The sequence below is a fragment of the Saccopteryx bilineata genome, chromosome 9, assembly GCF_036850765.1.
Source record: "Saccopteryx bilineata isolate mSacBil1 chromosome 9, mSacBil1_pri_phased_curated, whole genome shotgun sequence".
Classification (NCBI taxonomy): domain Eukaryota; kingdom Metazoa; phylum Chordata; class Mammalia; order Chiroptera; family Emballonuridae; genus Saccopteryx; species Saccopteryx bilineata.
This window is the reverse complement of record NC_089498.1, coordinates 30,875,159-30,895,253: the sequence shown is the minus strand read 5'-3', so window position 1 is coordinate 30,895,253 and position 20,095 is coordinate 30,875,159. Positions and strand designations below refer to the sequence as shown.

Sequence of the window (20,095 nt, the reverse complement as noted above, 5' to 3'; positions counted from 1 at the left end):
AGGAGAATAGGGAGAGAAAGTTGAGAGGGAAGGAGAGAGAAGCACAGAGTTACTTCTCATGTGCGCCCTGACTGGGGATTGAACCCGGCTGGTGGTCTATCCACTGAACAAATTGGCCTGGGCCATCCCATTGTGCTCTGTTTCTTGATCTGGGTGCTGGTTACATTGGTTCTATTCTGTAAGACTGGTGTGAAATTCATCCAGCAGTATTATTTTGATCTGTGCACTCTTCTTTACATTATCCTTTTATGATGTTTATTTAAAAAAAACAGATCAAAATGTCCCATATCTATTCGAAAGAGAGTGCTGGGAGGGGAAAGTTGAGACGGCTACAAGGGCTTGCTGCTTGCCTGAGGCGTCTGTGCCTTTGTGACTCACACAAGGGACCCCGGGCCTATGTTCCCACCCTCTCCAGGGCCATGGGGGTGCTACCTCCTGCCAGCAGAAGGAGACTGGGTTCAGAGCCAGACTACCCTGGGTTCAAACCCCAGCTTTGCCTGTTTCTAGCTCCGCAACGTGGACAAGCCCTTTGCCCTCTTAGCTCCTCCTTCAAAATGAGTCTAATCAAACGATGACAAGGTTACAAGAGATCACACACAAGAGCCCCCATAGTACCCGGCATGAGCAGGCGCCTAATCACTGTTCTCTCTGTCTACAGTCAAGAAAGCCCACAAGAGCGTGAGCCCTGCTCCGCAGGCCCTCTGCCACTTGTTAGTTTCAATCCCTGAAGCCTCTCCTTATTAGTTACAGGGTCCCTGATGACACATGGAGGGGCATGAGCTGTGGCTGGGAGTCACTGAAGACTGTGGCCTTCCCAGGGGACTGGCAGTTTGGGCCCCTATGGCCTCCCCTCGGTCCATCCCATTGTGCAAAAGTGCTGACAGGACCTGGCGCGACTCGCCCCTGTAAGAGCCTCTGCTCTCCAGGGCTCAGTGCCACCACCAGCTGAGGCTCCTCCCGAAGTCCTGGACTGCAGTGGGCCCCCTGCCTCGTGGGGAAAGCCCCTCCTTTCACAGTGCTCGGTGGAATCCCTTGATCCCCTCTTAGGCAGTTGCAAAGCCCTCTTTGACCAAGCGCCAGAAATTAATCTCGACGGAACTCCTGCCTTTTCAACCTGGATGCAGCCGACCTGTGGTTGGGCCAGTAAGAGCATCAAGCCACCTCCTGTCCCTGGGTCCTGCTTCTCTGGTTTACCTTCCTTCTCAGAGGCAGGACAGCTGACACCCCTAACCATAGGACTAGGAGGTTGCTAAAGTAGGAACGGTGGCAAGCCTTCACGCCCTCTATCAACTCCAGTGGACAAGAAGGGGCCTATGCTGAGAAGAGTTCTGTCGCAGGGAAAAGAGGACAGTGATGGAATAGTGGTGCCTGCATGGGCTCACTGGGGGTTACTGGCACAGGAGCTAAGCATGTGCCCTCTGGAGCTGTCTCCTAGAACCCTTCTACACTGAAGGAAACGGGGTCCTTAGTCATCAAAGAAGAGGATAATGAACACTGATCCAATACTCACATGGCAAGTGCTGTGCTAAGTTCTTTACAGCTAGTAACACATTTAATCATCATAAGAACCTGGTGGGCTTGGTCTTATTATGAACCCCACTTCATTTAGGAGGAGAAGGAGGCCCCGACAGGAACAGAACTGGTCCAGGGGCACATAGCCAGTAGTGGTGCTGGAGCCGGGACTGAAATCCAGGCAGTTTGGTCCGGAGCCCTCACCCTCTGGCATTGCAACAATTACTCTTTGGAAGCAAACTGGCAATAGGTGGTAAGAGCCACCAAAAAATTCCCCAATTCTGCCCAGTAACCACTGTTCTGGACATCTGCCCTGAGAAAGTGGTCTGAAGAGTGAAAGCTCTGATGCTGGGATCGTCACGTCAGCATCATCTCTAATGAGAAAAGCAAGAGCTGCCCAGATGCCAATAAGGGCAAGGCCTGGGCACACGTGGACATGTTTCAGCTGCAGTGCAAGGTCGCAGCAGCAGGACCGCCCGCACCCAGCCACAGCGTCTGTGCAAAGGTGCACGAGACCTGGGAAGACATCTGCAACAGTGAAATCAGTCATCGGGTGGGGACCAGCAGGAACAGGGGCTGTGGCCCTTGATGTGGCTGTAGAGGTGTTTTCACGATCATCGTAAAACGCAGAGAAAGAGAGCAGGAGACAGAGAGAGAGGAGGGGGCAGCAGAAAGGGGCAAGGCCACCGTAGAAGCAGTAGAAGGGGCCACTGTCTTCCCTCCAAAGGGACATCCTGGCCAGAGCACGTGAGCCCAGCCAGGAGCCCACAGGACGGAGGTGGCCCAGGGCCAAGAGGAGTCAGAAGCCAGGCTAGGTCCAGGCACACAGAGCCACGATGCTGGAATCTGGGGACTCCGGTGACTCATGATGTTTGGGGCAGATGTGGAAGCGGTGTGTGCTGAGCTTGACCTTCTCAGGCTGGGGACAGGTGGTCTGACAGTGCTGTGCCACACGCAGGGCGGGTTAGGGAAATCAGCCAAGTCAGAGGTTGATTCACATAATCCTTGCAGTGATGTCTATGAGACTTAGAGAAAAATGTAAAGCTTTCATGAAATGCCTCCCAAAACAAAAATACCCAGGCCCCTAAACATGTAAAGCACAAGAAATTAAAGGCATGAGGGGGTGATGAGGAAGTGCAAGCTCATAGGTACAAAGGACGCTCTGGAGTGTGCGTGCGTGTGGGTGCTTACACATGGGTGCAGGTGGGAGCCGTTCCCAGTGGTTAAGATCCCAGGTTCTGCCAATCAGTTGAACTCGTGTTCAAACCCAAGCTCTGCCATCTAATAGTAGTGAAACCTTGCGTGAATGGCTTAACCTCTCAGCCTCAGTCTCCACATCTGTGAAATGGGGAAATGGCAGGACAAGGCCCTTCGTTAGGTTGTAAAGATTCAACAGGAAGGCACCTGCTTGGCATAGGAGCAAGTGCCTGTCAAGGGCCATGATGGCTACCTGCTATTTTGTGCTGAGGGAGGGCTGGAAGAAGACTTGGCACATATGCTGGGGGACGTGAACTCAGGGGTTTGCCACTGGGTAGAAAAAGTCATCTAGGCGCCATAGCTGCAGGACTAGCAGTGGCTCTTCCCTTGGAGAAAACACCTTGGCCCAAGAGGGGAAAGGGGGCTGGGCAGGAGGAAGGTCAGAGTTGGGGGTGACTGAGTGCCCCACCCTTCCCCCAGAAGCTCCCCCTCGGGGTAAGGCACCAGCTCAAGGACCTTTTGTCTCTCTGGCCTGCTCCCAGGAACCCTGGCACCAGCTGGGGCCTCTCCCCTGCTATGTGGGAATGGGGGGGAGGGGTCCAGCCTTCCCGAGGGGGTGGCCTGATGAGAGGGAGGACCTAGGCTTCCAGCCCCATGGTCTTTGCCTCTGCACCTCTGGCTGCCCACCTGCCCACTAGGACCCTGACAGCCCCGTGGTCTTCGCCTCTGCACCTCTGGCTGCTCACCTGCCCACTGGGACCCTGACAGTTGCTGTGTCTCAGCGGGGTCTCTGGGCAGAGGATGGGCTCACCCAGAGCCTGATGTGGAAGCCAGACTGTGATCTTCTTAGGAGCCGGCTGTCCTTGGTCACATCCTTTGTCCCCTTAGATCCTTGGTCCCCTCACCGATTAGACGGGGTAGCAAAGACCTTGCAGACCGTATGGACAAAGGGAGTGAAGGTGCCTGAAGCGCCAGGCCGGCAGTGCTCAAAGCCCTGGGAAACACCCTGCGGCCCACAGCTCAAGGCCTCCTCAGGACAGGCTTTCCCCCATCCCCGGCTCTTACAGACACCGTGTGGGGGTCCCAGGAGGGGCGAGGAGGGGCTGCTCCCGCCCACCGACACAGGAGACACACTGCTAGGTGCATGTGATGATGCTCCCACTGCATTGGCTCCTGCAGGGCTCCTTGAGAAATGCTTCACAAATAGCAGCATCACATCCTCAGTGACCCAGTGAGCAAGACACTAGTATTATTCCCATTTCACAGAGAAGAACTCTGAAGCCCAAATAAACTCACTCCACACCTAATGCACTCAAAACATGGTCAAACACACACATGAATCCCACATTCTTTTTCACCCTCCTACTTTATACAGAGGGGGACAGAGCCCTGGACGCTGTGGCTGTCGCAGGGGCTTGGAAAGCCCTGTTGCAGAGAAGGAGACAGTGTGGCCCGGGCAGATGGCCTGGAGGATGCAAGCCTGGGCTGGGATTTTCCCAGAGCCAAGAGCATCCCTCTGCCTGCAGCCTCAGGCCAGCTTCTGGTCTCACAGTCTGCTCCTCTGCCCCAGCCAATGGGGCTGTTCTTAGCGACCCCACTGCCCTGGGGGATAAAATCAGTTTTGTTTTCAAGACTTCTGTGCAACTGCCTGAAGAACACCCTCCCAGAAAGTGGCGGTGCTCTTTCAGAGCTGGAGGCACCGGAAGCGCAGAGCTGGCCACTGCGCACTACCTGGCTTCTGGGGCTTGTCCCCGGGCCCTGCCGGGCTCCGCCCAGCTGCTGGCCAGGGCCTGTGGCCCCAAACCTCGGACACAGAGACAGGACATCTCCCCACAGCTTTATAAACACACCCTGCCTTCACAGCCCAGAACAAACTCTTGGCCTTGTCACACAAACCGGGCTGTCATAACCTGTGTACACAGACAGGCCTGTCCCCTCTTAGCCTTATATACCTGGGCCTCTTGCCTTGACTCCTGGATACAAAAATAGGCTTGTCTTCTCACAGCTCTGTACACTTACAGCCTGCCCTCACAGCCTGGGACACACTCTTGGCCTCGTCACACAAACCAGGCTGTCCCCTCATGGCCCAGTTCACTGAGACAGGCCTGTCTCCACAGGACCTGGCCTCCAAGGTGCATCTCTGAGTCAGAAATGAGGCCTCATTAACGCAGCACAACTGTTTATGCTTCCATACCCCCCGGGACTAGCCTCAAGGGCAGAGCCACCCAAACCAAACAGGGCTCCAAGCAGCTGCAGGCCGCGTGCTCTGCCCCAGTGGAGACTGGGAGGGTGGCGCTGCCACCACACCGCCAGTGACTCCGTCCTCCCTCCTGCCTGGGGATACGATCTGGCTGTCCTCCTGTGGGGCTCTGGGGACAGGAGGTAGGAGGCTGAGAGGGGGAGCAGAGCGGCTCAGAGAGGGGTGGGCAGGGAAGGGGGGCCTGGGGGCTGGAACACTGTGGGTCAAACTCCACTTCCCCTTCAAGTGGCCTTGGACAGGTGTCTCAAGTTTCCTCACACTGAGACGAGATGATGCTCAAAACAGTGTCTGGCGCCAAGAAAACACCCAGATGGCTTGTGATGGTAGGGTGGCACCGGGACACACTGGAAGTCACAGCCACGGCCCTTAAAACAATGGGGGCCCAGGCGGGAGCAGAGATCAGCAGGGACATCGTCAGCTACTTCAGCTCTACTCTGCCCAGCTTCACAACGCAGCATGCGGGAGAGCAGGCTTTCTCAACCTCTTCCATCTCTGTCCCCCTAAGGGGACTTCTTAGACATCCCACATCCATATGCCCTCCTTCCTTTGATATTAAATACTTACAAGTAAGATTCTGTTGAACAGGGCTGAACTTTGGAGGGCCACATACTACCGTAATAACTTCAGGTCCTTAAAGCACCAAACAACTTGTCTTGGCCCCTGCGGGCAATACCACTGCTTGTTGAGGATGCCCTAGAGACACCAGTGCAACTGGATAAAAAACAAATCAATGGGGACACAGTGTTTCAGAGGTAACGTTCTTTACAAGTGGAAGAATGTCTTCTCTATGTGAACAGCAGCTACAACATGCAAATTCATACTGGTGTAGGGCAGCGATTTTCAACCAGTGGGCTGCAGAAATTTTTAAAACATGCAAACTGACTACTCAGGGGCACTGATTTTTCCCTTAGATTGTTAAAAAAAAAAAGAAAAAAAAAAAAGATGACAGCCAATACAATTGCCATCCAGTGTGAATGAATCAAAATTATACCTATTTTTTGTCAGATTGACAAAAAATAATAGTTTTTGGCGTGCCATAGAATTTTAGTAATTAGCTTACATGTGCCATGAGATGAAAAAGGTTGAAAATCACCAGTGTAGGGGAAGAAAAAGACAAAAACCACATTTAGAAAATTTTAAAACTCAACCTGAGGTTGTAGCTTTCTAAAATCCTCAATTTTGATGTTCTATTAATTTTTTTTAAGTTAAAGATATAGAAAAGGAGGAAAGAAAACACCCGAAGTGGTTGACTATAAATAGCTGTATCAAGAGGAGCAAAAGGTCACATCCTGACTGGGCTGAAGAGTTCAAACCTCAGACTCGGGCACAGCTGGTTTACCCAGAAGGCTGGGCGGACATAGATCTGTAGGAAATCTGCTGGGTGGCTATGGGCAGGGCACTGGACCTCTTCTTGTCTGAGCCTTGGCTCCCTCATGTGCTGAATCACAACAAAAAGGATAGCACCTAGCCATGCTGCGTACATTGTAGGTCAGGGGTCAGGAACCTGTGGCTCGCAGGCCAGATGTGGCTCTTTTGATGGCTGCATCTGGCTCGCAGACAAATCTTTAATAAAAAAATAATAATAATGTTAAAAATATTAAACATTCTCATGTATTACAATCCATTCATTTCCTACCGCTCATGTTCATGGTTGCGACAACACCAGATTTTTATTGGATACTGCATAACGTACACGGGTCACTGTATGGTTCTCATGGAATTACATTTTAAAATATGTGGCATTCATGGCTCTCTCAGCCAAAAAGGTTCCCGACCCCTGTTGTAGGTACTCAGTGACTGTGTCTGAGTTCATAAACACTTGCTAGAATCTATGCAGACCACAGGACGAGTAAGATACAGAACCAGATGTAAATAAACCCAGATCTCTAAGTTCATGTCACTAGCTGGCAGTGCCTCCAAAACATCTTGTTTCTTTGCATTTTAAGGAAGGAGAGCATCCTCCTTCATTCTCATCAGAACTGGGTGGCAAAAAGCCACAGGAATGAAATCAGTTGCTGGCACTGAGAAACCACTGCCACCTGGTGGCAGCATGCCCAAAGAATGGGGGGACTGGGGCAACTACAAAGGGGAACAGCAATATCTCACAAATGCCTAAGACACACCCAAAGGCGTATACAGTGAGAACAAAAGCCATCATCCACTATCATGTGGCCAAAGAGACTCACACTGCCAGATGCTCACTGGTTCCTTGACACTTTGGCTTGGGTTTCCTGGATGCTTGCTTTCTTTTCTTTTTAATTTATCTGATTAAATTTAACAACCACAAACAAACCAAACACTTCCAAAATTGGGTGCAGACATTCAAGTTTTCATAAGAACGGATGGAAGTCCAGGGATCCCAAATTCAGTACGCGTTCAACCAATTATCTGAACCCCACATGCACTCCCTGAGGTGTGAATGTGTGTGTTTCAAGCTTGTCACTTTCTAGTTTATCAATCTCCTGAAATTCCGATTTCTATGACCACCACTTTAGTCATCCCTGTAGCTGCATAATATTCACAAATTCACAAACACTGCCTTTTAGGTGTTGACATAAATCACTGTTGAAAAAAAATGTTGACCAGGGCAAGGTCAAAGCAGAGCTTTGTGGAATACCACTAAAGACAGCCTCTCCCTAGACCTTGATCTCGGCCACCTTCTCAATGAGGCATTTTCCCAACCTGTCAGGTAGGCTGTATGTCTCTGAGTGTTTCTGCCCTGTCCTGAGCTAAGAAGCAAGGCCACCACTTACTGAGGGCTCACATGGAAAACACGCATGGAGAACAGCGGAGAGAGAGAGGCCGGCTGACCACCACCATCCCTGTCATTTTCCCTCCCTCTTGCCTGATGCATTTAACTCCCAGGTAGCCCCATAGTCCTGGGACACACAGAGGGCCAGGCCGTAGGAAATCAAGCTCACAACAGTACCTGCTGACTCTGTGAGCAAACATGTGCCACCTTGCCTTTTTAGCTGCCACCCAGTGCTTTCCACCTCCACTCAGACACCTACAGTCATGGAAAAAATGGAGGTTTGCACCCTGCCTCAGGTCTTGACTAACTATGGGAGTTGGACTCTGGTCTAGCCTCACCTTGGCCGTACATAAAAGGGGAGCAGTGATAACCTAGTAAGGCTGAGGCAAGGGTGAAATGCACACAGTGGGCCTAGATGCAAGTTCCTGGCACACAGTTGGTATTCAATAAATGCCAGTCTTTCCCCTTAGCAGCCTCAACTTGGAGACTCATGCTCAACCCCTGAGACGGCCCAACAGGCGACAAGGCAAGAGGACCTGCAGCTGTCAGGGGAACGAAGATCTGGCTCTCTCTGGGACCAGGAATGTGATTTTCCGGGGTTGTATTTCCGTCCTCTGCCTGGCTGTGACGACAGCCCCTCCAGAGGCACGAGAGGAATTCTGTGTTCCCTTGGTCACCCCACAATGGCACATGGCCTCAGACCCTGCACAGGGCCAGCCGTTCACCCTCCGCGGCGCTCCAGCTTACAGTACAGATGACAGCTCAGGACAAGCACCGTCATTCCAGCCATGCCCTAATGGCTCCACAAGGCCACAGGCCTGTCACAGCTTGTCCTAAACTAAAAGATCAGAAGGCAGGAGCGACAGGGAGGCAGGGTATGACGGGAAGCTGCCGGAGTCATGGAACAGGATGTGGACTCCCCAGAGGGCTGGGAGGACCCTCATCAGCAAATCTTCCTCCTGTCTTGAGAGTGACCAGTAGAGGACTAGTTTCCCTTACGGGCTGGAAGGCTTTGGACCATCCTTATGCAGAACCAGAGCTGGGAAGTTATGCCAAAGAACCAGACAACTGAAGGGAAGACTATGGAAGCTCAGTTGGGCTTTTAAATCTCTGGTAAATTGAGCCTGGTGCCACTTTTTTTTTTAATTTTTTTTTAATTTATTCATTTTAAAGAGAGGAGAGAAAGAGACAGAGAGAGAAGGGGGGGAAGAGCAGGAAGCATCAACTCCCATAAGTGCCTTGACCGGGCGAGCCCAGGGTTTCGAACCGGCAACCTCAGTGTTCCAGGTCGACGCTTTATCCACTGCGCCACCACAGGTCAGGCCCTGGTGCCACTTTTATAAGTTACTTTCAAGACAGCATCTTAAGGCCCTGAAGTCCTGTCGTCGTTCTCTTCTCCCCCCGCTGCCGCCGCCAGGCCCACAAGTGAGCCCCTGTTCTGAGAATAAGAGAGCCTACATCCCTTTGCAAGCAGGCACAGCAGTATAAGGCTATGAGCAAAGTCAAAGGCCAACAGGACAAGAACACTACTTTGGTATTACAGAGAGAAAGGTATCAAATGACAGAGAGTACAGGAAGAGAAGCTTTATACAACAGACAGGCTCCTTCCTCCGTGACCTGTTTATACGATGGACAGGCTACTCTGCGACCTGCAAGGTAAGAGATCTCCGTCTTCAGGCCTCTGGTAACAGACTGGTGTTAAGCCACCCCCAAAACAGAGGCAGCCACCTGGAATGAGCAACTAAATCAGGACTTACCTTCCACTGCAGAGAATGGAACCACTGGTCCCGCAGGTAGCTGTTGGCAGCCTGCAATGAAAAGAGCAGGGCGGGACGTTAAGGTCCAATCACAGACTTGCAGCATTTCACAGGCAGCACACGAGCCTCAGCCCGTCTGTCCAAAGGGGTTGGCTCTGCGACCCTAACAACCTTTAGAGGGATTCACCTAGCTGAACCCTTTGGGTACAAACCAAAATAGAAGTGAAAACCAGGGCGACTTTCCTAAAATAAGTATAAGTTCCCACTGCCAATGTATGCTTACTCTGCCGGGTAGGAGTGACTTGTGGCTGGAGGAGCTTGAACTGCACACATATCTCAACTTCTTTAGGATCACGGGAGGGGCACAGATGAATGGGGACGAGGCATGGTGGTGGGACGATGATAGTGGGAACTGCCTGGGTGCCTCCTTTGTATCAAGCACTGCCCAGGCACCTGGCGGTTATCATCCACACATTCCATCATCAGCCCTCACAACAGCTCTGCGAGGTGGGTGACAATATGTCCATTTCACAGAAGGAACAACTGAGACTCTGACATCTCATATTAACTAAGTATATTCAAACCCAAGCATCTCCTTGCTGGGACTAAAGAGGAGGTGGCCAAACGAAAACACAGCCATTGTTATTGTTATTATTATCACCATCATCGATTCCTCTCAATCAAATGTGGCCTAAGGAAGGCCCTGCTGACTCCGATGTGTCACTGCTGTTCTCAACCCCGGTCGAGCAGATCTGCTGATGCTGAAAGCTATATCTTTTTATTTTTCATTTTTTTATTCAATGAGAGGAGGGGAGGCAGAGACAGATTCCCGCATGCACCCTGACTGGGATCCACCCAGCAAGCCCACGAGGGGTGATGCTCAGCCCATCTGGGGTGTTGCTCCATTGCTTAGCAGCCAAGTTCTTCTTTAGGGCCTGAGGTGGAGACCATGGAGCCATCCTCAGTGCCCTGGGACAACTCTCTCCAATCCAGTCAGCCATGGTTGTAGGAGGGGGAGAGAGAGAGAGAGAGAGAGAGAGAGAGAGAGAGAGAGAGAGAGAGAAACAAGAGGGAGAGGGGTGGGAAGCAGATGGGTACCTCTCCTGTGTGCCCTGACTGGGAATCAAACCTGGGACCTCCACATGCCAGGCTGATGCTCTACCACTGAGCCAACCAGCCAGGGCCTGAAAGCAACTACCTATGGCAGGGGTCCCCAAACTACGGCCCGCGGGCCGCATGCAGCCCCCTGAGGCCATTTATCAGGCCCCCACTGCACTTCTGGAAGGGGCACCACCATCTCATTAGCCAAAAGCAGGCCCATAGTTCCCATTGAAATACTGGTCAGTTTGTTGATTTAAATTTACTTGTTCTTTATTTTAAATATTGTATTTGTTTCCGTTTTGTTTTTTTTTTTACTTTAAAATAAGATATTTGCAGTGTACATAGGGATTTGTTCATAGTTTTTTTTATAGTCTGGCCCTCCAACGGTCTGAGGGACAGTGAACTGGCCCCCTGTGTAAGAAGTCTGGGGAGCCCTGACCTATGGCATGGTTAATGCACACCAGCCCCAGCCCTGAGCCCTAGGCATGGACTGGCTCTTTCAGTCCTTTCAAGTCTAACCCGAGGAATTGGTACTGTCTGCAGCTGGAAGGTAAAAACTTTCCCACAGGCTCATAGGCATCAGGTGTGGAGCCAGGACTAGAAGTCAGGTGATGGGACTCATGCATAATGCTACAGCAGTCCTAGTTTCCCCCTGACCATATCCAAGGGCAGAAATGCAGCACCCAGTCCCACCAGACCCCACAGCCCTGCACTAAGTGACCCTGACAATCGAGGGACTCTCGCAAAGGCCAGAAACTCTAAACCCGACAGCCCGCCTTCTGCCTCCCGCCCTCCCACCACGGGCATGCACAGGCACGTACAACTTCGGGTCTCCTTCAGTCAAGGAGATCCAGGGCTCCCCACCTCACCCTAACCACCATGCTGCTCTGTCAGGGCAGAATCTGGGGAAATCTCCGGGCTTGAAGACATGAACCAGAACCAGGTCAGTGGCTAGTGCAGTGGGGAGTCAGGCTGAGACCCAGTCCAAACCCTGAGCAGTTTCACACCACACTTGGGAGGCAGGGTGAGTTGTGTCTCCGCCCGGGGGAGGAGTATCCTGGGGCTCACCCTGTGTGATGCAGGGACTTCTGCAGTGGTGGAGTTTCCACCAGGCCTGGACTCAAGTTGGGGCTCTGCTCTGGTCTAGTGGTGTGACCTGGAGTAAGTCCCCTGATGACACAAAGCCTGTGACACCTGACCAGAGGGGAGTTTGCTGCAGGGATCAGCAGAAACACAAAAGGTCCATGCCTGGGTTACCTCCTGTCAGTGCTGACCTAGCTCTGTGGTCTCATGACAATTCTTGCTCATTAGGATGACAAAATACCACCATGCTCAGGGAGCGCGTCACCACGATCTCAACAATGAGATAATCTGTGCAAAATGCTTACTTAGCGCAGGGCCCAGTACGGGCAAGCACTCTGCATGCAGACAGCGTGAGCACTCTCGGTAGCAGCTGCAGCCTGTGCTGTGCTGATAACTGTGTAACAACAGGCTCTCTGGGATAAAAAATTAATAAGTAAAATAAAATTTAAAAAACAGTGATTACAGGGTGTGCTGACTTCCGGGCTATGAATGATGCTGCCTTGGCTGATTCTGTCCTTAGACCAGAACTGGAGAGATACACAATCACTCTCTGGAGCTGGTACAAGCTGGTATGAGCAGGTCCAGCATGCTGCTGGTCCACAACCATGTCTCTGCTTTAATACACTATGGTGGCTAGAGGAGGGGGCAGGTGTGGTAAGCCAAATAAAGGGTCCCCCCCAAAATCCTAAACCCCTAGGAAGGACTAGTGGGCCAAGGAGCTTAGCAAAGTGACTAAGTTAAAGATCTTGATCCTGACGGGGAGGTTACTCTGAATTATCTGAGTGAGCCAGTGTAATACAAGGGTCCTTATAAGAGGGAGGCAGAAGACTCACAGACGGAAGTAGAGGTTGGAGTGAAGTGGCCATGAGCCAAGGGATGCGGGTGGCCTTTGGAAGCTGGAAATGGCAAGGGAATGGACTCTCCTCTAGAGCTCCCAGAAGGAACCAGCCTGCCAACACCTTGATTTTAGCCCAGTGAGACCCATGTTGGACTTCTGGCCTCCACAATTGTAGATATTAAATTTGTGTTGTTTTAATCACTAAATTGCGGTCATTTGTCACAGCAACATGAGGAAATGAATTGGGAGGGATAGCCAGGTAGGTTTAGTGTTGATGTGGGTCATTCCACTGGTCCACAGTAGGCCTGGGCAGTACCCAAAAGATGTCACTGGTAGGACTGAATGGCCAAGTGAATACAAAACAGGAAGAGAGAAGAGAGGAGAAGGAGAAGGAAAAGGGACTCTTGTCCCTCCTCCTTATGTGCCACAGTACCCCCCAGGGCCTCAGGCATTGAGTGACCAAGCGAGACCAGCTGAATGAATGACTGATGAGTGACTGTGAGCTCCTGGAGGGCAGGGTCTTATTCCCAAATTCCCAGCGCTGCTTAGCAGTACCTGGTAGCACCAGTCTGGCTGCACAAACAGCGCAACAAGTGGGAGCACAGTGCAGGTAGTGGTAAGCGGTAGATAGTGACCCCTTCTGCTGCTTGGGCAACCATCCTGTGAGCCTCCCAACATGTGAGCTTCTGTTAGGGGGCCTCTCAACCCCGCCCTTGGCCCTGTATGGCATCCCGGCCAGGTCAATAAGAAGGTCTTGTCTAGGACTTTGGGTCTTGAGCAAAATGATGTCAAGATGAGAGGTGTGAGACTTCATAATGAGGCAAGCCTGTGCCTTCCTAGAAAGAATGGTGACTGGATTGGAACATGGTCCCCCACCTGCCTCAGTTCCAGTCCATTTTTTAAGCCTGTTCTTCAGGTTCCCATCAATCCTTCTAGTACATTCCTTTCTTGCTTGAGATAGCCTGTGCCCATTTCAGCTGCTTGTACCCGAGAGTCCTGACGGACTCACACGGCCCTAGTGGCTCCTTCTTCTGTCTCAGAGGTGGGTGCTCTGATGCACTGTCCCTGTACCTATTTCTCTGGAAGGAGCCAGCCAGCTCCCAGATCCTCGGCTGCGCCCGGTATCAGCAGGAGCCGTCCTGGCATCCCGCAGGCCCCAGCTCACACACCAGGCGGTGCTGGCCCTGCTCAACAGGTCTCCTCTCTGCCCCATTCAGCCAGGTCCACCCTATCCTCCCTTTCACAGGGCCTATGCCGGGGGGGGGGGGGGCGGTGGTCTTCAGTGAACTGACCACCATTGTACAGCCAAGATCCTGCAGGTCAGTAACAATAGCCTGATTCCACTGACCAGACTTCGTGCAGAATGCCGTACACACCTCACTACAAGGTGAGGACACGCATACTGCCACTGCACAGACGCCGAAGCTCAGGCTCAGAGCAGGCGGTAGAGCCCTGCTGCCCACTGAGGAGTCTGACCCAGCCCCTGACCAGCATCAACCTCACTGCCCACTGCTCCCATCTGGCACATGCCCGCCTTTCTGTACTTCTGAAACCCCTCACCTTCCCCATGCCTCAGCCAGGACCACCTTCCTCCTTCACTTTGCTGCACTCTTCCCACCACTGGACACTTATAGAGCCCTTAGCCCAGCCCTATGATCTATTTGTCCTGCCCACAGCAAGGGGGAAGGCAAGATCCAGAAGGATTAACTGTACCTCCCCAAAGAGGCCAGTGTTAAAGAGTTCACTGAATGAATTACACATAACACAAAGCACAAAGATGCTGGCCAAGGAAGTCACCCACCCCATTCTCCTGTGCCTCCCCCCCCCCTCCCCGGGGGAGCAAGGTTTGGCACCTGCACAGCAGGGAGACAGCAAGTACCTCCCACCCCACCCACCGGGCTCATCATTCCCCGGCACACCTGGGAGGACCGGTGGCCACACTGCGCCCTCCTCCCTTCAAGGCTGGCTCTTCTCCGCAGCCTCAGCTGCTTTTGTCCATTATAAGGAATGAGGCTCTTGGAATCAGAGGCTCAAAGGGGTTTCAAGGACCACTCAGTCCAGGAGATCTCAGTCTTTTGGGGATTTATGAGAACCTGAAACCCTCTGAGAACCTGAAACAAGCTATGGACTCACACCTAAGTAACGTACACATTTGTATGCCCCCCTCCCCACACACAACTGTGTAAATCATTTCAGATTGCATCATGGACCTCCTGCCAAGTATTGATGAGGAATCTAAGGCCTAGATGCGCTGTGGTCTTATCCCTGTCCTTGCCCAGTGTTTTCAGCTCCCTTCCAGCGCACAGGAGGTATGCACAGCCAGCTGACTTGCTTTGGCCAATGAAACATGAGCCGACATGACCTACGTCACTTCCAGTGGAAGGCTTTAAGAGCGAGTGCACTGTTTAGTAGGTTCCCTTCCCCCTGTCCTAGTGACCAGAAATGTTTCAGATGGTGTGTGCTCTACCAGCTGAGCTCCTAGCTGACCCACCATGGCAGTTTTTTCTCAGCATGACTGAGAAATAATCCTTTGCTATTTTTTTTCCTGTATTTTTCTGAAGCCGGAAACAGGGAGAGACAGTCAGACTGACTCCCGCATGCGCCCGACCGGCGCGCCCACCAGGGGGCGATGCTCTGCCCACCAGCGGGCGATGCTCTGCCCCTCTGGGGGCGTCGCTCTGTCGCGACCAGAGCCACTCTAGCGCCTGGGGCAGAGGCCAAGGAGCCATCCCCAGCGCCCGGGCCATCTTTGCTCCAGTGGAGCCTCGGCTGCGGGAGGGGAAGAGAGAGACAGAGAGGAAGGAGAGGGGGAAGGGTGGAGAAGCAGATGGGCACTTCTCCTGTGTGCCCTGGCCGGGAATCGAACCTGGGACTTCTGCATGCCAGGCCAACGCTCTACCACTGAGCCAACCGGCCAGGGCAATCCTTTGCTATTTTAAAGCTATGTATTATTGGGGCTGCTTGTCACTGTAGCAAAACCCAGCATAACCTGGCTTGCTGTTTTTTGGTCTGGCTTTCATACAGAGTGTACATCCCACCAACAGTCTGCCTTCTACCCTCCGTCACTGCCTGGTCTTCGTGTCTCACCCGAAATACCAACTCTCCATAGTATCTGTTGTAGTGGTGACTTTCCCTTCCCCATCCCTGACCCATCAGGTGATGACACCTCATCTAAGATATCACACTATCCTGTAATTGCTTGTTTCTTTGTTCTTCCTCTCTAGGCTGTGAGCTCCGTGAGGTCGAGGACCAGGCGACTTATTTACCACTATATCCACACAACCCAGAGAAATCTTTGTTAAATGAAAGATTGGCTGACTTATTGAATGAAACAATGATTCAATAGATGAATAAACAGGTGGGTAGGTGGGTGGGTGGATGGATGGATGGACGGACGGACAGATAGACGGATGGACAAATGGACAAATGGCTAGATCATTCTGCCAATTTAAGTGTCATGTGTGGTAGAATTTCAAAAGAACTATTCGGCCTTGATATCCTCTCTTTCCCAAGCTGTATTTGACTAAGGCTCTAGAAATAATCATGGCAGTCTTTCCTGAACACCTACTATGTACCAAGTACAATGCTAAGTATCTTACATGTGATATTGGTAATCCTTACTACATCCATGATCCAGTATTATGGGTCCAATTCACAGATAAACTAGAGGCCCAGAGAGGTTATTCCTGCTGCTCAAGGTTACACAGGTAGAACCTGGTAGAGCTGGGCTGGGACTCGGGACTGTCTGACCCCACAGCCTGCTCTATCTACTGTCCACCCAACATGAAAGTGACGCACATGGGCTCCGCTGGGCTCCAGGAACTGGGCTGGGAAATCGGAAAGTATTATGCTGATGACAGGGGAGGAGGAAGGACTTGGCACCTGTTCCAATCACAGAAGGCCCCACCTTGCAAACAAGAGGGTGGGCCAGAACTGTCCTCCAGAAGAGGGGAGGCGGCCTGTGGTGCAGCCAGCGCCTCCTCACGGCCACTTCCCCCCTCGCTACCGGAGCCAGAGGTTGCGACAAAGGTGGGCCGTGCACTGCTTCTTTCTTCGGCTTGTCTAGTTTTAAAGAAGACAGAGGCTGCTGGGGACTGTCCGGGTCCCTGTGGAGGCATGTCTAAATGCCTTCCAAGGACAGGGAGAGAGGACGGGGCTGCACCGGGCCTGGGGGAGAGGCTGAGTTTCTGCACACAGTCCCAGTGTGAGCTGGGAGGCCCGCTCCACTAGGACACAGGCGCAGCCCCGAGTCCCGCGGGTCACTCAGAGGAGACGCGGTTTGAGTACGGGAGAGAGCCCTAGCAGAGGCAGGCCTGCGCAGGCCGGCGCCAGTTCTCCCAGTAATACATCTTTCCAATACCGAAACGGCCCCATTCCAGGCAAATTCTGCTTAATTTCCTTAGAAAGTTGCCAAGTTCTCTTTCGTTGTATTGTTTCAAGAGGTGAGAAAAACAGCAGAGGGTGCACTGGGGGTGACTGTTCCCAAGACCTCCTTCCCAGGCTCAGCTTCTTAGGGAAATAACAGCACGTGACCTTCAGGCCGGAAAGGTCTTTCTCTCCAGCTTCCAGTAAGAAGGGAACCCACCCTGTCCCTGCCCCTGCTGCCAGCGTTTGGGGTAAACAGTTGCCTGGTCTCCTGGGGGAACTTTCCGGAACGTCTGTGACAAGAGCGGGTCTCGGAAACCATCCTGGAAGGAAGCAGAGGCTCTCGGGGAAGGAGGTTCTCCTGGGTCTTGTCCCGCCCACAGCCTCTTTCAGGAGCAGCGGGCCTTGTCCACGCCTCAGGGCTAAGAGGAAAGCCAACCGCACGCAGAAATCCTCACAGATGATCTGCCCCCACACAGCCCTTAACCCCCACCGGCCGACCCCCTGGTGGCGCCCACGACGCATTCACGGCCAGGTTATGTGCTTATGCAGTTACCCCTCACAATAAAACACCAGCAGAAAGTACTTTAAGGGAGGAAAAAAGATAAGTCCTTTCTGCAACCAGGGATCCTACTAATGTGGTATTAGAGAGCTCATGCTGAAAAATCACAAAGCATCCAAAAACATACCAGTTGGACCCAGGCTGGAAGGCTGGATGGAGCCTTTGTTGGGAGACTCAACCTGCTGGCAGATGGCTTGGCATCTCCGACCTGGGGAGAAGGCATGTTTGCCTAAGGTGTCTCTTAGCCTTCCCTGAACTCAGGTCAGCTCTCGGAGGTCTGAGCGAAGCACCAATTAAATGCCAACAAAGCAGTTTTGTAAGGAGGTCCCTTGGGAGGAAGAGAGAGAGAGGAAAGGGAGGAATAGAGAGAGGAAACAGAGAGAATTAAGTCAAGATGTCCACAGAGAAGGGCTGGGGTGGAGGCTGGGGCCTAGAAAAAGATACCAGAGAAAAAGAAACTGCGAGAGAAGCAGAGCGTGAAATAGAGAAAGAGAGAGAGAGGGAGCAAAGGGAAAGGGGAGACATGGAGAAGAGGTATCAGAGAGAGAGAGGAAACCAGACATGGATATGGGAAGCTGAGAAAAGGGAAAGGGGAGGAAGAGAGAGCCTGGGCAGGCAAGGGCAGGACCTCGCAAGCCCCCGAGATCGCCTCCATGCAGAGAACAGCCGTGCTCCATGTAGCAGGATGGGACCCTATCCAGGGAGGCAGGGATGCTGGACACCACAGACCGGCCCGACGCTGAGGCTGTTTCCCCCAGGAGTGGGCCCAACACAAGCAGCATGAGTCGACATGAGAAGTTCCATGGTCCAGCCTGTTCAGCAAAACTCTGGGTGGCAATAGCAAGGTTCTTCATCTGCCCTGTCCAATACAGTGGCCACTAACTACATGTGGCTACTAAGCACTCAAAATGGGCACCAAGAAATCGCATTCTTAATCTGATTTAATAAATTAAATTTAAATGCAAACAATCCTGTGGGGCTAATAGCATTTGTAGGGACAGCACCATTCAAGGCACTGCCATCCTTTCACGACTAGAAGCACCCAGATGAAGAAGCTCTTCCAGTCAGCCTTGACCCTGAGCACCGCTGGCCACTTCTCGGGCCTCCCTTCCACCTGGAGCGGGACGACTGCTCTGTCACACCAGGGCTCTGGGTCCTGTCACATAGATGGAGATAAGCCCAAAGCAAAAGATCCCGCTGGCTATCAAAGCGACATGTGAGGAGCACCTGCCCTGCACCCCTGGCCATGATTCTGGGGCTCCAGGTGCCTCTGAGCATCCCATCACCACAGGGAGCCCTCAGCCTGGAGCCTATCTTCAGATGACTCAGAACCCATTTATTTGTATAACAAGACAGCCACGCAACGCCCATGAATCACAGGAGGGAGGGCAGCGGGGTGACAATAAGAAGAAAGCAAGGTAGAAGCCGATGGAAATGACAGCAAGAGAGAGACCACGGCAGGCAGGGGAGAGGTGCACCCACCTGGGCTCCCCTGGGTGATGGGCTGGAGGCTGCTGTCTGCTTCCCCTGCCCGACCCGAGTCCAGCTCTGGCTCCCAGGAGCTGCCAGCCAACTCCTCCTCCTCCCGCTCTCCTGCGCCAGCCTCTGGCTAGTAGGCTCTGAGCAGGGGGATGCTGGAGCAGCGCAGGCCCGCCCTTCTGGCGGCACAGTGGGGAGGGCTCTGCGTGAGGCCACTGCCGGTACAGCCCCAGCCAGGCGAGTCATCACGGTCGGCGTGTGGCCATGGCCTGGGTTAAAGGAACATTCCCGGCACTGCCCAGGGACCCACACGCCTCCAAGCCTCACTGCTCCTCTGGCCTGAGGGCAAGTGGCACTCAGGGTACTACTGTCTTGGGGGATCCTGCTGCCCCTTCCAGCTCTAGAAGCAATGAGGCCCCCTGCCACTCCTACTGGCAGACTTATGTCTGCTATACCCAGAGAGGTGGGAGCTCAGAGCCTCCTTTCTCTGGCTGGACTATTTAAAAGTTTTCCCTCTCTTGTGCCTCCCTCTGGCACTCACATATCCAGCACCCTCTGCCAGGCAACTGGACTGATCCCTCTGACCCCCTAGGAGCTTTTGATGGCTCCCTATGGCCCTCAGAATATAGCCACAGCTTCATTTAGCTAACAAGACTAATATGATCTGCCTGTGACCAAACAGCTCTGGATACATCCACAGGGCCCTAACAACCCTCTCCCCTAAATCCATGGTTCGCTCCCAAGTTCCCTCTGCCCAGTGCGCATGTCCCCATCCTGGCGCACTCCTACTCATCCCTCAGTGCCCAGCTCTAATGTTACCATCCCTGGAGAGCTTCCTCTGGCACCCCTAGGCTGAGTGAGCCACTCCCTAGGATCTGGGTCCTCTGGGACAGGCCTCTATTTTACCTGTTATCTCTGCGGTCTATGTTTATGGCTCTGTCTCCCCAGGGGGCCCAGGAGTTCTTCAAGGATGGGGCCAAGGGACTTACTGCCCTTCCTCACCCTGCACAGGGGGCAAGCAGCTCAGTGCTCTGTGATTCAAACAGATTTTTTTGGGACCAGTTTTCCACAGATCCTGCTATTGCCTCCCTCAGCTTCAAGCTCTGCCCTTCCCCGTCCCAGGGGGTCAGAACTGATCACCTCTTTCATAGGCTCCATAGACAAGAAGGTATGGTTTTGGCGTCCTCCA

The 20,095-nt window shown here is 52.7% G+C and overlaps 1 protein-coding gene across 1 annotated transcript in view; it reads right to left on the bottom strand.

Annotated features, from left to right (window-relative positions):
- Positions 1-20,095, bottom strand: part of CMIP (c-Maf inducing protein) — a 256,807-nt gene that overhangs the window by 77,260 nt on the left and 159,452 nt on the right. Inside the window, exon 3 of the mRNA XM_066242475.1 lies at positions 9,479-9,529. Coding sequence (XP_066098572.1) covers positions 9,479-9,529 — 51 coding nt within the window. The remainder of the gene's footprint in view (positions 1-9,478; positions 9,530-20,095) is intronic.